Source organism: Xyrauchen texanus, chromosome 48 (assembly GCF_025860055.1).
Source record: "Xyrauchen texanus isolate HMW12.3.18 chromosome 48, RBS_HiC_50CHRs, whole genome shotgun sequence".
Taxonomy (NCBI): Eukaryota; Metazoa; Chordata; class Actinopteri; order Cypriniformes; family Catostomidae; genus Xyrauchen; species Xyrauchen texanus.
This window is the reverse complement of record NC_068323.1, coordinates 19,397,129-19,412,220: the sequence shown is the minus strand read 5'-3', so window position 1 is coordinate 19,412,220 and position 15,092 is coordinate 19,397,129. Positions and strand designations below refer to the sequence as shown.

Genomic DNA, 15,092 nt, shown 5'->3' with positions numbered 1-15,092 from the left:
AATGGCTCATAATTCCTTATAATATAGTGTGGCGTAACGGAGGGATAATATTGGAGGTCCATGTGCTACTGTGCTTTGCACGGAGCAATGAGGAGCTACAAACTGTGAAAACAATTGTCCTTGATTTACCTCGATGATGATTTTCATGATACACACATTTGCACTCCTCCATACCCCCTTGGCCTCATAAATCAATAAACCCTATAAATTCACAATCCTCATCCAACACACGGGAAACATAAAATCCTGCTATTTTCTCTGTATTTACACTTTAAGTAATTAATCATTTATTCATTGCGGCACTCTGAACGGTTTTTAGGAAATTCCTTTTTACTGCCACTGAATGTCAAATATGAATATTTTTTTAAAGAGCCAATTAAAAGTAATTTCGATACCATTTCTTTTCTCTTTCCAGTAAGAAGACAGAATATGAAGGTTCGCATCAACGCTACTGGAGATACCATAATTCTGAAGTTTGTTCGACCCAACCCTGACATCAAGCTTGAGGGCTACATCCTAGGCTATGGTTCCAGCATGTTCTCCAAACAGTTCATCCAGCTCCCAGAAAATGGAGAACCCTACGAGACTGAAATTGGTAAGTTTGAGTTTAACCACAGAGACCAAAGTCTTCTATAATGTGAATGAAACCCACAAACAACATTAGTGGTTTGTAGGTTAGCACAGGCTTCGAGGAGTAACCACAAAAGGTTCATCACTCAATCCATTTAAACCACCATCTTGATTTGGGCACCTACAATTGGATAATGTTCCATTATTTTCAAACTTAAACTGTAATTGAACCCAAAATGAATGGGGTCGTTGCAGCTTTTACAACCCCTTTATTTATGTAATCACAAAAATATGCAGAAGAAAGTCCACTATAACACTTCCTTCAAGCCACAGCAAAAGGTCACACATTACTTCCAGTAACACTAGGCATGTTTATTTTTCCTTGTAAAATGATTTCCTGTTCTCTATTCATCTTCATTAACCCCAATTCACCCAGGAACCCCAATCACAGAGTTCAGACTGAGAAGGTTATGGTTTGGTCAAATTCCTTGTACCCTAAAGATAATGTTAGTCTTTACATAAGAGGCCAACACCAGGTGGTTTATTTAGTTTCTAAAGGTATAACAGGCTGAAGTTGCTTTGGGATTCTGTGGTTTTTGCCAACTCATACACTTCACAATGTCAGACGACTTAAACAGAAGGTGGAAGGTGATGGTAGGGTCTCTAGTTGACAAGGTGTTAGGTGTTAGGGGCCATGCATACCAAAACAATCGCTAGATGGACGTCTTTGAGTGTTGTCCTGTGTCTTGGTGTTTTTTCAGCATTTCACACTAGAGTACTGCATTTTTAGACACTGTATCACGTTTAAAAGAACTTTAACTTTTAAAACGCGCCTTGAGACAATTGTGTTCTGTTCCATGATTTGCATCTTAGGGCTGCACAGTTAATCGAATAAACAATCAAGGTTACAATTGCAGCTGGCACAGTCAACTAGTCATAAAAATTGTCAGTTATAGCAGTCCATGCATATCAGCTCATGTTGCATCAAAATAAAAATTTCATTTAATGCCTGTTTTTGCAGTGGTTGAGCAATGTAACCAATCATGGTTGCTCGCTTCTGTCTTTAATTTATTCAACATTTAATAAACAGCCTTGTTGTTATGATTCTAAGAGGGCCAATGTAAATTTGCCCATTTAGGAACAGGGTTTTCATCTTATTTTGGATGTGTAGACAACATATAAAATATGGCATGCAGCGATATTACAACATCAAGGAAAATAATCAACAATTATAATTTTTTTTATAATCATGCAGCCTACTATGCCTAGCTTTTTAAGTGCAAGAATCATTTGGTCCAAACAGCCTCTTAACCTATGTTTATGGCCTAGATTCTGCTTCTTTACCTTTGCAAATTCAGCGCAGTAACACACAGTTACATCATTATTCAACATTGGCCGCAGGCTAAAGAATCGTCATTCCAAAATTTACAGTGTGTGCTGAGATTTGAATTTGGTACACGTGCACAGCAGATGGTCATAACACAGTTAATGGCATCTTTCCATCCTTAAACACCACACACACGCACCGTCTCAAATGTCCATATCATTGCGAACTTTGATACTGGCAAATTTTGTATCACACAAATGGGCTTAATGTCTAAATATGTTTTCCAGTTTTATATTCAGAACTATTACAAAGGCATAAATAATAATTAGCACCCTAACAAATAAAATGTTGGCAAATATGCAGTTTTATTCTGGGTTACAGTGGAAACATGGATGTTTAACAAACTCTTGTCGTCACAGGGCTATAAACTGTGTGAAAAGCTTCACATTATACAACTCAAGACGTTTTACCAAACAAAAGTCCACCAGAATCTTTCAGAACTCTATTAATCCCCCACAGAAATATTGAGCCATTATTTCCTTCCTTTTTGTTGATGCATGTTGCAGCCTCTTTACTTTGTTCTTAAATTCAAGTTAGTCATTTAAGAAAGAGTCCTTTGTAGCAGCATGAAACCTATCTTGGTTAACTAGAGATCTTTGTCTTTATAGATGCTGAGCCCAAGTACCTAGTGGCTGTTCAACCTATCCCAACCAATGATGTGAAAAAGCAATGTACAGGTACATGATGCATACATTAGCGGTTTTAGCGTACTAGCACAGCTAGCTGTATTTTAACCAAAAAATGTATTAAGCATTTGCAATGGATTAAGAATCCAAATAGTCCATGACAGGGTATATTCAGTGGAAAATATGCAACAGATGTGCTATTGAGTCAACAAGTTTAACCTGAGGTTTGAAAACGTCCAATAAACCTTAGATAGAACACACATTCCATTGCTAATTATTATTAAATGTGGGCATTAAACAGGTAAGGTGAACTTGGACAAACCTCTCCACCTGGTGATAGATTCCGTCACACCGACATCCGTGCTCCTATCCTGGGGAACCAACTTAAAGACACCCTATGAGGGAAACATCATGAACGACTGCTTGGAGGATGGGTGAGTTACTCACACAACATCTGGATTTTACTTTTTCGTCCACCAAAGTGTTCCATATGAGTGCCTCAAATCTCAGAGGAAGACTTAATTCATTTCACTTCATATATAGGGGCCATTTAACCTACACAACATGGAAAAAAATGTAAATGAAATAAAACTTGGCTTACATTATGTTAAGGTTAGGAACAAACATAGATGGAACCTCCATATTATGTTATTAGTATTCGATAAAAGTTCACACAGTGTTAGGACAAATCATTCTTAGTGCAACATTGTACATATTAAACTAGATTTGTTTCATTTAAAAAATAAATATTTGTGAAAACTAATAAAATAAATTGGCAAATTAAGTTTTCTAAAGTGTTATACTAACCTTTATAACAATGTTCTGTAATGTTCTAGGAAAACTAGACATTTCAACAACCACAATGTAACTTTTGGAAAATGTTTTAAGAACATAGATATGTTAGCTGGTCTGTTTCCAATGTTTTTGGGGCCCATCCTAGAAGCATATACAGTGCATGCAAAAAAGCCTCAGGTTATTTAGAGTGTCCAGGTTTTTATTCAATGTTCTCACTGCACTGACATGAGACTGGATTTATGTCATGTAACCGTTCAATAGAGAGTGATTCAATGTGTGTGATGTTATTCTACAACGAGAAAGAAAAAAAAATGTGTGTGGTATGGATCCCTGCCACTGCAGGTGTGTGTCTACATGTTAAAACGCTTTTTGAGGACACACTGACATGTTCTCTACCTCCCTCATGTGAATGCTTTTTTATTTGTTTAAGGGGAGACTTTTGGAAAGGCCACTGGAAATGTTGACCTGGGCCAAAAGAATTGGGAGCTAAAGTCTTACAGCCCCTCCGTTTTATTGCCCCATGATTACTATGGTGACAGAAAACGTTACTAGTTTCAACCCTGTTGAAAAGGCTAGCTTAGACCAACATTAGATTCCTTGTGGGTCTTGGCTGGTTTATGTCGCTTAGTGCTGGTTTGGTGCTGTTTGTTTCACTGTATCGCTCCACTTGTCAGTGTTTGAGGCTTTCCAGATCTTTTGATACTGTCAGTGACCGTTCCTGCTGATTTCATATTTACACCAACAGGTGGCGACATCTTTTATGTTTCGAGTGAGTCGTTATATCATGGACTCGACTGATTTGTTAAAAATAATTTAGTCAGTTACAACCAAAACAATGGAAGTTAACTAGAGAGGTTTTTTTTACTAAAAATATAAAAAAATACTGGTTTCGTTTGTGAACAAATCAGAGGATGAGAGCAGAGAGTGAGTTGGGCTTGATGCATTTTCTTCTTTTGAAACTATTTTCCGTGGCCGAGGAGAAATGTACAAACTAATTGGCCAATTTCAGTCTAAAACTTAAGTTATTCAATATTATTTACTTGTCTGTTGAACAGTTGTATGTAGGGGATAATGTACAGTCAGCTGTTTGTTCTCACACAATAAACCCTGACAGGACCACAACGTGAAGCGGAAGGGTCTTGTATCACCCTAAAGGGGTTTATTTTGCGATAACAACCAGCTGACTGTACATTATTCAGCTTATTACACTGCTACTAACCAAATAAATTAATACATGTACATAAAATATTGATTTGTTTGAAATTATGTAATTTGATATTAAAAAAATAGCTGAACAGCTGTAATCAACCTCCGGTATGCGTAGGAGTTCTGTTCGGGTTTAATTTGTGAAAATGACCATCTGACTCCTCATTATTTAGCCTATTACAAGACTGCTTTTCAAATAAACAAATAAATGGACATGAAACATTGATTTGCGCTGAAATTCTGCAATTATGTGAAAAGAAATAAATTACTGAACAGCTGGAATCTGTTGGTATTTACTTTGCTTACTTGTAGAGATCACTCGCAGACCCTGGATGAGCGGTCTGATACATATATATCCCTGTATGTACGGTTGTTACAGAGCAACATCTGACAGCTAGATGGCGCCATTGACCAATCAGAACAGAGTATTCCAGAGAGCCTTGTAATAAAAAAGCAATTCAGCAGTTGTGCTGTTGTGCTCTTTTCAACAGGGTCATCGATTGACTCCAACAGGCTACATTTACTCTATTTGACTATATTTGACAGCATTAATATATATAATTGGCTCTGCTACTTCAAAACCAAGGTCTTAAAATGACTCTGGATCCATTTGGATTCTACTGTTTGTAGATATTCAAATAACCTTTGTACAATCTGTCTTTGAAACCCATACAGGCATTACACCATTCGCTACAGAGAGAGAAACAGGAAGTGGATCTACCAGACCTGCCCTACCTCCGATACTGTAATCGACAACCTCAAGCCCAACACACCCTACGAGTTTGGCGTCAGATCCAACAAAGACGAACGCAGTGGAGTTTGGAGCAAGCCAGTTATCCACAACACCAACATGGGAGGTAGGAGAAACTCTTACAATCCATTCAAAGTTATTTTTGCATGGAAATCTGAACGCTGATCAAGTGTAAATCACACCCTTAATGTTTTTATTATTTTTCAGACAAAAACATGCAGATAACCTACAAGCCCAACCGACCCCCTTTCGTCAAGACGTTGGTATGTAATGTTGATGCTTGTCACATTGGGTTACAGAACATTATGACTTGTTTGGCTGTCCACATAATGACTTGAACAGGCAAAACCACTTGAAAACACCCCATGCACAACTTTAAGTGCTTGTAATGTTGTTATGATTTGATTCAAAACATGTTCACATTCCGGGACAGAAAGAGGGACACGATGAGAGAGCTTCAGTAAATTTCTCCCATTGATCTGGTTGTATCTGGATTTCTAGTTTCTGGTTTGGCACCACAATACTAAAAGGGTTGATTTGACACTCTTAGCACTCCACGCTACAGTACTTCTGTCTTGTTTGTGACATTCCTCTTTTTAATGGTGCTTGCTAAGGCTATAACCATTTCTTATCCTTCCCTAAGCATTAAACTTCAGTATGTAACTCATATATATACATTCCAATTCACTTACATTGAAGAAGGGACAAGAATATCAAAATGACATGGATGGGTTCTTTTGAATTAGGCCAGTTAGTAACCACCTAGCAACCATCTAGTAATATCCTAGAAACCACCAAGAACACCCTATCATTGTGGAGGCATGTTTTCTATAGGCAATCACCACTTACATTTTCTTCAACAACCTCGTCTACCTTGCCTTAATAAATGTTAAAATAAATGTGTGCAACCCTCTTTTTACAGGCTGGACCCCACGGCAGTCTGTTCCCACCTCGACAAGGTAAGATCATCAACTACTACTTTTAAAAATTGGCCCAGGTGTTGTAAATAAAGTAAAACTTGCTCTTTTTTTAAAGGGATAGTTCATGCAAAAATGAAAATTCTGTCATTACTTACTTATGTTTTTCCAAACCAATATAACTTTGAAAAAGTAGAAACGTTGTACGTAGAGGGGCCAACCAGGGGCTGTCACGTTCCAAAAATGGAATCTCAAATGGAAAAAAAGTGCAATAAAAGTACAATAAAATTAATCAATGTGACTCATGAGCTAAATTGCAAGGTTTCTGAAGCCATTCAATAGCTTTGCGTGAGGAACAGACTGAAATATAAGTCGTTAAAATATACAATTATTTTAAGTAATTCGCTGAAAACCTTATGCTCAAACATGGGACATGAAGACAGACTGCACCAAGTTTAATGGGAAGTACCAATGAGATATGAGAGCTCTGATAAATCCGTATTAAAGTTCAAATCATTCTGTCAAATCATTCTGTTGCTATCGTACAGTATGGCTTCTGAAGACTCAGTATATAGTGAACAAGACTTATGGACAACTGTTATGATACTTTTATGGTGCCTTTTTGAAGTTACAGTATGCTGTATGGTCACTGTAACATCCAGTGAGTAAATGAGTGAATGGTGATGGAATGTTCATTTTGGTTGAAACTTTAATCTGTTGAACCTTTCAGTCAATGTGTAAAATGAGACAAACTGAGCGTGTAATACTGTACAATTCTCTGTCCATTGGAAAGTGTGTTTTGTGTTGCTTTTTTCATTCACAATCTCCTCCCTAGTACTCCACAACAAAACCCAGCCAGGACTGTTCAAAAACCCAGGCTTTAATGGAGCTCCAAGGACATCTTTTGGTAATTTTCCCTCTTTTTTCTCTCATTCTTTCTTTGTGCACTCTTTCTTTCACCCTTGATTTATTTTTGTCATACCCTTTAAACTGACACGTCACAAAACTCAGTGTAGACTTCAACATTTAATACCCTCTCCCTCTCAAGAGCCTTGTTGGAGAAGCCTACTCACTTTCTGTCTCTTTGTTTTTTCCTTTTATAAAACATTGCATTATTTCCCACAGCACCACCAATGGACCAACAAGGAACCGTTGCTGCTCCCAGAGCCAATGAGCCAAAATGGCCTCAGCTCCCATTGGGTAACCGAGAGAAGTTCTGTTTTGAATCACTCAGCTAATGAGCAGTCCTTCGGTCATCGCTTTGCTGTCAGACTTATTGCTGGGTGTAGGCGGGATTATAGGAATAGATCACCCAAAAATACCCTCATGATGTTCCAAACACACATGACTTACTTTCTTCAGCAGAACACAAAAGGAGATAATTTAGAGATAATTTGGAGATAATTAAAATGTTGCAATCCCTGATTTCCATACAATGGTAGCTCACAGTAACTCACTTTCGATCCTTAAAAAGCTCACAAAAGTGTCCTAAGTCATTTTTATTTGGATTGCGCTTTTCACAACACACATCGTTTTAAAGCAGCTTTACAGAATATCATGCTGAAGCTGTAATGTCTTTATTATTGTATGGTTTGATGAAAAATGTGATTGTATATTATGCCTTAGAAAAAAATATTATTGTTCTTTAGATGCACTTTTCACATTGTTGAACCTGTTCTTAAAAAGCCCAGTTTGGACCTATTGCAACCCTCGAATTACAGGCTGATATCTAAACTTCCTTTTATGGCTAAGATTTTAGAGAAAGTGGTAGCAGAGCAGCTTACTACCTTCTTAGAGAATAATGATATTTTTGATAAATATCAGTCAGGTTTTCGTAAAAAACATTCTACGGAAACTGCACTGGTGGAAGTTTCAAGCGATATTTTGATGTCTGCTGATTCTGGGAAGCATACAGTGTTAGTTTTGCTGGATCTTACATCTGCCTTTGACACCATTGACCACAATATTATGCTTAATAGACTACAGGCACTATTAGGGATATCTGGATCAGCTCTGAAATGGTTTTCATCTTACCTTACTGGTAGAAGTTTTAGTGTTTATATAAATCAGAACATGTCAGAATTTGTAGGTTTATTGAGTGGTGTTCCGCAGGGTTCTGTCCTGGGACCGATTCTTTTCCTTCTATATATGCTTCCTTTAGGACAGATTATAAGCCAGTTTCAAGATGTCTCTTACCACCTGTATGCAGATGACATTCAGTTATATTGCTCCTTTAAGCCCACTGAGTTATTTAAATTATCATCTTTAATGAACTGTCTGAGTAGGATTAAGCAGTGGCTAAATGACAACTTTTTAATGTTGAATTCAGCTAAGACTGAAACTTTAATCATTGCCCCTGAGCAGAGCATCCCTCAGATAAAGAAACACATTTGTGACTTAGGTTCGTCTGTTCAGCCCAGTCTCAGGAGTTTGGGAGTTGTTTTTGATACGGCCATGTCTCTGGAGAAACATTCAAAACATCTTATTAAAAACTGTTTCTTTCAGTTAAGGAACATTTCGAAGATAAGAGCCTTAGTGTCAAAAGCCGAGCTAGAGATGATCATTCATGCTTTTATCTCGTCTCAGCTTGGACTATTGTAACAGTCTTTTTATCTGCCTTAATAAGAAGGATCTTGGTCGTCTTCAGACTGTCCAAAATTCTGCTGCTAGGCTTTTAACCCACACGAGTAAAAGGGCACATATTACTCCAGTTTTAGCTTCACTCCATTGGTTACCAGTGCTATTCAGAATGCACTTTAAAATTCTGGTCCTAACTTTTAGAGCCCTACAAGGACAGAGCCCTCATACATCTCTGACCTGATACAGCTGCGTACATCCTCACGTAGTCTGAGATCAACAGGTCAGAGACTATTAGTTGCCCCCTTTGCACATTTTAAAACTAGGGGGACCGTTCATTCCAAGTTGTTGCACCCAGGTTGTGGAACGCTTTGCCTCCTTCAATACGCTGCTTGGATTGTGTGGAAAAATTTAAAAGTCAGCTAAAAACTTTGCTTTTTAAAGAGGCTTTTGATTAGTTTGGAGGATGGTTGGCCTTGGTCTATTGTGTATGTGTTTGAGTGTTGCTTATTTTACTTATATTTTATTTTATTTTGTTTTGTGATTGAGATGTACTTATGAGAGCTGCTTATGCTTTCTTTTGTTGTGAAGCACTTTGTGATCTTCATCTGAGAAAAGTGCTATACAAATAAATTTTACTTACTTACATGACAACTTGCATTGTTCATGTAACAACTTGCAGTGTTTATGTAAAAACTTGCTTTGTTTACGTGACAACTTGTGTTGTAATGCAACAACTTGCATTCTGCATGCAACAACTTGAGATGTTTATGAAACAACTTGCAATGTTTACATGACGACATGCATTATTTACCCGAAAACTTGCATGCCTTTAGAAGACACATATACTTTTACACTTTTTGGAGCTTTTTTAAGATTTCACTTTCAATTGCTATTGTATGGAAATCAGGGATTGCAACGTTCTTTACCAATATTTCCTCATACAGTATGTTCTGCAGAAGTACGCAAGTCACATGGTTTTGCAAAAACATAGGGGTGTGTAAATGATAACAGAACTTAAATTTTTTGGGCGAACTGTTCCTTTAAAGACATCTGCTGTTATGATTGGCTGCATGCTGGCATGACTTGAAAGAACGTTGAGTTAGAAAGTCTCAGTCCCACCATGATGAGGATTCCTGACCGGTCGCTTCCACACTGTGGAGGAAGTATGAGAGTAAGTTTTCCCAGAGTGCTCTGTAGCGAAAACCCCTTTGTGGTCATGCATGGTCACGCATTCACGCAGTCTCATTAAGCCCGCTCATGCTGTACACATCAGCACCAGTCCAACACTGAGTCAACCAATCAGCTTTTTCCCTGTCACACTCCTCTCTGCACATTCAGCCCCCTATTAATTCATCACTTGCCAATCCCATCATGACTTATAAATGTCTGGTCTCTTCAGTCCTCCAGCTTTTACATACCTGTGAGTCTGTGACCATAAATTCCATTCATTCTTTTCTATCTCTTTTTTCCCCTCTGTGAACAGACAGGATTCCACCAATATAATTAGTATTTACTCTCCAAATGTAATATCCAATAAGTGGTCATAACTGAAAATACATTATAAATGAATTATTCCACTTACGTGGTAACATCCAATTTTCCCATAAAGAAAATTAATTATAAATAAATAAAAAGTTACAAATTTAAAAGTACTGTGGTATAACCATGGATTTTTGGAAATGTACCATCATAATACAATGGTGTTCTTTGAAGTACACTCGAAGAACCATGTAGATAACATTGTATGAATATGGCAATCAGTCAGTACCATGGCATATACTGTAGTGGCCCCATAAAGTATTTTGACACTCTAGCCACACTTAAAACTACTATTGTATAACAAAGTACCATAGTATTACCATCTGATCCCATCACTGTACCATGGTAAGAGTAGAGTAGTTTTTGTAAGGATCGTTGTGAACTTCTTAGACTGGAACAGCTTTAGCCTCCTCGTCCGAAGCTCATCTTGTTTTCCCATCTTCTGAGCAACTGAACCATCTCTTTCTCTGACCTCATCATCTCCTTCATTCATCAGTTCAAGGATTCCTTGTTTGCAGAGTTTTGCATCTTGAGCCACTGGCCCATGTTTAGTCTGCATGAAGTCAATGCATGCAGAGAAAGAATCAGTCACATGTTTTCAGTTCCGGCAGGGAAAGGCAGAACTTTGGGAGTCCCACCTCCTTTCCTGTCTTCCTCTGTCTCCGAACTCTGGATAAGATAGCAATACAACTATCTCTGTGTTTTTCCACTTAGAGCCAAACTGATTATGAGACCAATGTCAACCAGTTAATTTGGGATTTATGGTCTCAGTAGTCAGTCCTATTGGAAAATCTAGCTCAAATTTACTTAAAGTGGCTCATGCTTTTATATGGTTTAACAGGCATCACCTGGTCCAAGCTGGTACATCTACATCCGTGTTTCCCAACATTTGTGTCTTATGTACACCCAATGCCCCATCAGTCAGCCACAATTTCCCCCTCATCAGCACCAAATCAAAGCAATGTTCCTTTTTACTGATCATATAATGCATCATCATTCATTGATTACAATAATTTATATATAAAAACAATTGAAACTCAAAGTGAAAATAGAATTACCAATAAATAGCTTTGTCTTACTGTAATGAGACAGACTATGAAAGCACCTACTGCAACCTAATTAAGTACCCGCTAGGTACCCCTAGTTAGGGATCACTGGTCTAGAAGATGGTTGGCCTCATCTTGGTCCATCTTGCTAAGCTGGTGGGGACCAGGTTGAGCTTGTTAACCATATGCTAAAACATCTATTGAATTGGTTGAGCAATTCGACCACCTTAATCTGGCATGACTGGATTTTCTAGTGGGGAGTGCTCATCTGCTCCTTTCTCCTAAACAGATTCAGACAACCATGTTAGAAATGCCTCCTCTCTGCTGGTGGAGATCCCTCCCATCCTCCCCCAACTCCTACCCACTAAATCCTCCCGCCCTTCTGTCACCCCCACACCTAATTTCCTATCCAATGGTGCACGGACACAGCACGGACACCCCCAAACCAGGGCACCTAGTGCCACTCAGATGTCAAATAGTTCCACTGGTAATTCCCAAATTTCGTTCTTGTTATTTTATTTTTTTCTAACTTATTTTACAAAATATGACTTTCAGGGTCTGATGTCTGACAGGTAATGAGTAACTAACATATAACTATACAATAATTCATTATTTTCCACAAACATACTTGGTGAATTTATTTTGGTACAAGCTTGTCTATACATCAACCATCATACGCATTTTCCCACAGCAGAGTTTACACTAAAAACCAGAATATCTGACTTCAAAGATATTATTCAATTCATTGTCCTCTTGTTTGGACAGATTCGGAGGAAAATGATATGCAGACACAGGAAATGAATGGATGTACTAACCGCATTTCAATCAAACACAGTAATTCAGTAACTTCAGCTTCTAACAGATAGACATTATTTCACACTCCAGCTCCATGGATCATATGAAGAGCTGCCTCTAGCGTTTGTGAGTGAGTGGGCCAATATAAACAGCATGAACCGTGGTGACATCGGCTTCCATAATCCTCTTATTTGTTTGCATTGTCAGGCAGGCTATCACAACTGTCCCATCGGTGTATATCATGTCGGTTATTGTCTGAAATCACAGCTTTCCTATTTCCTCCCATACACCATGTCTTGTCTTTACAGGAATGCACTGCTGCACTTTACTGCAACCACCAACACACAGATTTAAGCTCACTGTAGCCAAACATATACATATGTTATTAATGTAAAATTCACAAGTCATTTACAGAACATAGTCCTGTTAATAGTAGTTTCTAAGTTTTTCTTGATTTATTGTGTTAGCGATAAGTTAACTCTTTTCTAAAACCTAGTGAGCTGCTTTTGATTCGAAAGCTGTTCCAAACGTCCCAATTTCCAATGTACTCTTAAGTCCTCATGGTGGCATAGTGACTTGCCTCAATCCTGGTGTCGGAGGACGAATCTCAGTTACCTCCGCATCTAAGACGCCAATCCGCGCATCTTATCACATGGCTTGTTGAGCGTGTTACCGCAGAGATGGAGCACGTGTGGAAGCTTCGCGCTATTCTCCGCTGCATCCATGCACAACTCACCACATGCCCCACCGAAAGCGAGAACCACACATCTTAGTGACCATGAGGAGGTTACCCCATGTGACTCTACCTTCCCTAGCAACCGGACCAATTTGGTTGCTTAGGAGACCTGGCTGGAGTCACTCAGCACGTCCTGGATTCGAACTTGCGACTCCAGGGATGGTAGTCAGCATCTCTACATTTAATTTGATCAAACACTATGGACAACGCATACTTTACCTGAGATAAATGACAACGATGGTCATTACAGTCAATGGCATTGTGTCTTACAAAATTCCTTCTGATGTTCATTCATGTGTTTTTTTGTGCTGTACTTTTGTAGTAAAGAGTGGGGCTGATCGAAGCAGAAATGCTATGTGAGACTTTTATCCAAAACAAGAAAAAAACTAAAAAAACTAAAGTTTTTTACAAATTTGCAGTTCTCCAAAAATGGCCTTTTGTGACTTAGGATTCATTTTAATGGAGTGTGTCACACAGACACTTATAGATATATGTTCAATACCAACAAGGATTGGAAAAAAAAAATAGTTCAATTTAATGAACCAATGTACCCAATATTTATTGGAGCATTCCATTGTCACCAGTGTGTATTTGTAAGATACATGGAGTTGCTGCCTTGAGTAGTAGAGCATACCAAATCTGTCAATTATGAAGTTTGTTTTCAGTTAGAATGTACTAGGCAGTGTTTGTAGACAGTATGTAAGCAGTAGACAGCAATGCAGCTCAATAGAGTTTTGGAACAGAGCTAATGTCATTATAATTTAAAAGAATGGTTACTTTACTCTTGATTAGGTCTGTATGGAATTTCTGCCAAAGTTATACACATGCTATGTTCCTTACTAAAAATATTGGCTAATTTGAAAAATAAGAATGTCCAATAATACATACCAATAAGAATGTAGAACATTTAGCTCTGTACAACAAATTTGAACATAACTACAATCACAGAATTTCACAGATGTTTCCCCACACAATCACAGAGAAAATGTGATTAATAGTACATGCTAATTAGACAACTGATTAAAAAAAACCACACCACATGAAGTGGTAATGTTACTGCTATCCAATTAAGCACTATTAGAAGAAGAATCAAATCAATATGTAGTAGGTTTACTGAAACAGGGCTAGCTTATCATGTTAAATGTAGATATCTCTCACCAGCAAATAGTAGACAGCATCATTTTCTGACACAAAGCAGCCCTCAAATGGATGTACATGCCTCAGCATGCAGTTCACTCCCCAAAGCTGACATGGTGTAACCAAAGCTGCTGTTGTTTTTTCTTTTCATCTAGGTAAGAGTATTCGGACAGGCCCGATCTCTTCTCTTCCAGCCAAACCCAACGATTCAATCTTAACAGTGACTAGCAGGAACCAGTCATCACTTGGCAGATACCCTTTCTCTCCTCTCTCTAATGGCATGAGACCTTCCTCCCCCAGGCTTGGTGACTCCTTACGAAGATATGGGGGTAAAAGAAACTATTCCTTCCCCATCCCCTATTGAAAAATCTAGCTTGAGCTGGAAGAAGAATTTTGGAACATGGTAGCTGGTTTCTAGTTGGTCCAAGCTGGTCTAAGCTGGTAGACCATCTTGGACCAGCAAAGAAAAAAAACACCAGCTGGCCAAATTGTTTTTTTTTTTTTTAACATGGTGGCTTGTCGACCACCCAAAGAACAGCTTGGACCAGCTATAAACCAGTTACTATGTTCCAAAACACAGCTACCAGTTTAAGTTGGATTATTCAAGGAGGGCCCTACTCTACTGTCTTTTTTTTTCTTGCAGCCCCTTGTACAGTCCTGTTATAATCTTCACTCTGTGGAGAACTTTCACATTGAGTTGGTCTACGTTCTCCACTAACAGCACCAAAAAGTTAATTTGGTTGCATTTATGTTGCAGCACCACAGATTGGCATAGTAGGTCCCTTAGTCTCTCTTCAGAGAGACTTTTGTCACAGTGTGTGTGCAAACCAGCCATCATACTTCGTCACTCTTGACAGTTTTACTGTCAGTGAAATATGTGTTTAAGCCTGACAGGCATATATATATATGGCTGGTGTACTAATCTTATCTTAAAGGGCCTCTCTTCCCCTAAGGCAGTTGAGCAGCCACCTACAATTCCACTTAACTTCCATCTGCGGGTCTCTGTA

At 38.4% G+C, this 15,092-nt stretch overlaps 1 protein-coding gene across 4 annotated transcripts in view; it reads left to right on the top strand.

Annotated features, from left to right (window-relative positions):
• Positions 1-15,092, top strand: part of LOC127639617 (target of Nesh-SH3-like) — a 29,988-nt gene that overhangs the window by 5,538 nt on the left and 9,358 nt on the right. For 2 of the 4 annotated variants that reach the window (XM_052121728.1, XM_052121727.1), the window contains exons 2-11: positions 416-595; positions 2,566-2,634; positions 2,885-3,017; positions 5,260-5,441; positions 5,543-5,598; positions 6,258-6,294; positions 7,088-7,159; positions 7,378-7,452; positions 11,707-11,904; positions 14,241-14,414. In XM_052121728.1, the coding sequence (XP_051977688.1) occupies positions 416-595; positions 2,566-2,634; positions 2,885-3,017; positions 5,260-5,441; positions 5,543-5,598; positions 6,258-6,294; positions 7,088-7,159; positions 7,378-7,452; positions 11,707-11,904; positions 14,241-14,414 (1,176 nt within the window). The remainder of the gene's footprint in view (positions 1-415; positions 596-2,565; positions 2,635-2,884; positions 3,018-5,259; positions 5,442-5,542; positions 5,599-6,257; positions 6,295-7,087; positions 7,160-7,377; positions 7,453-11,706; positions 11,905-14,240; positions 14,415-15,092) is intronic. The other 2 variants (XM_052121729.1, XM_052121730.1) reach the window with 2 other exon arrangements.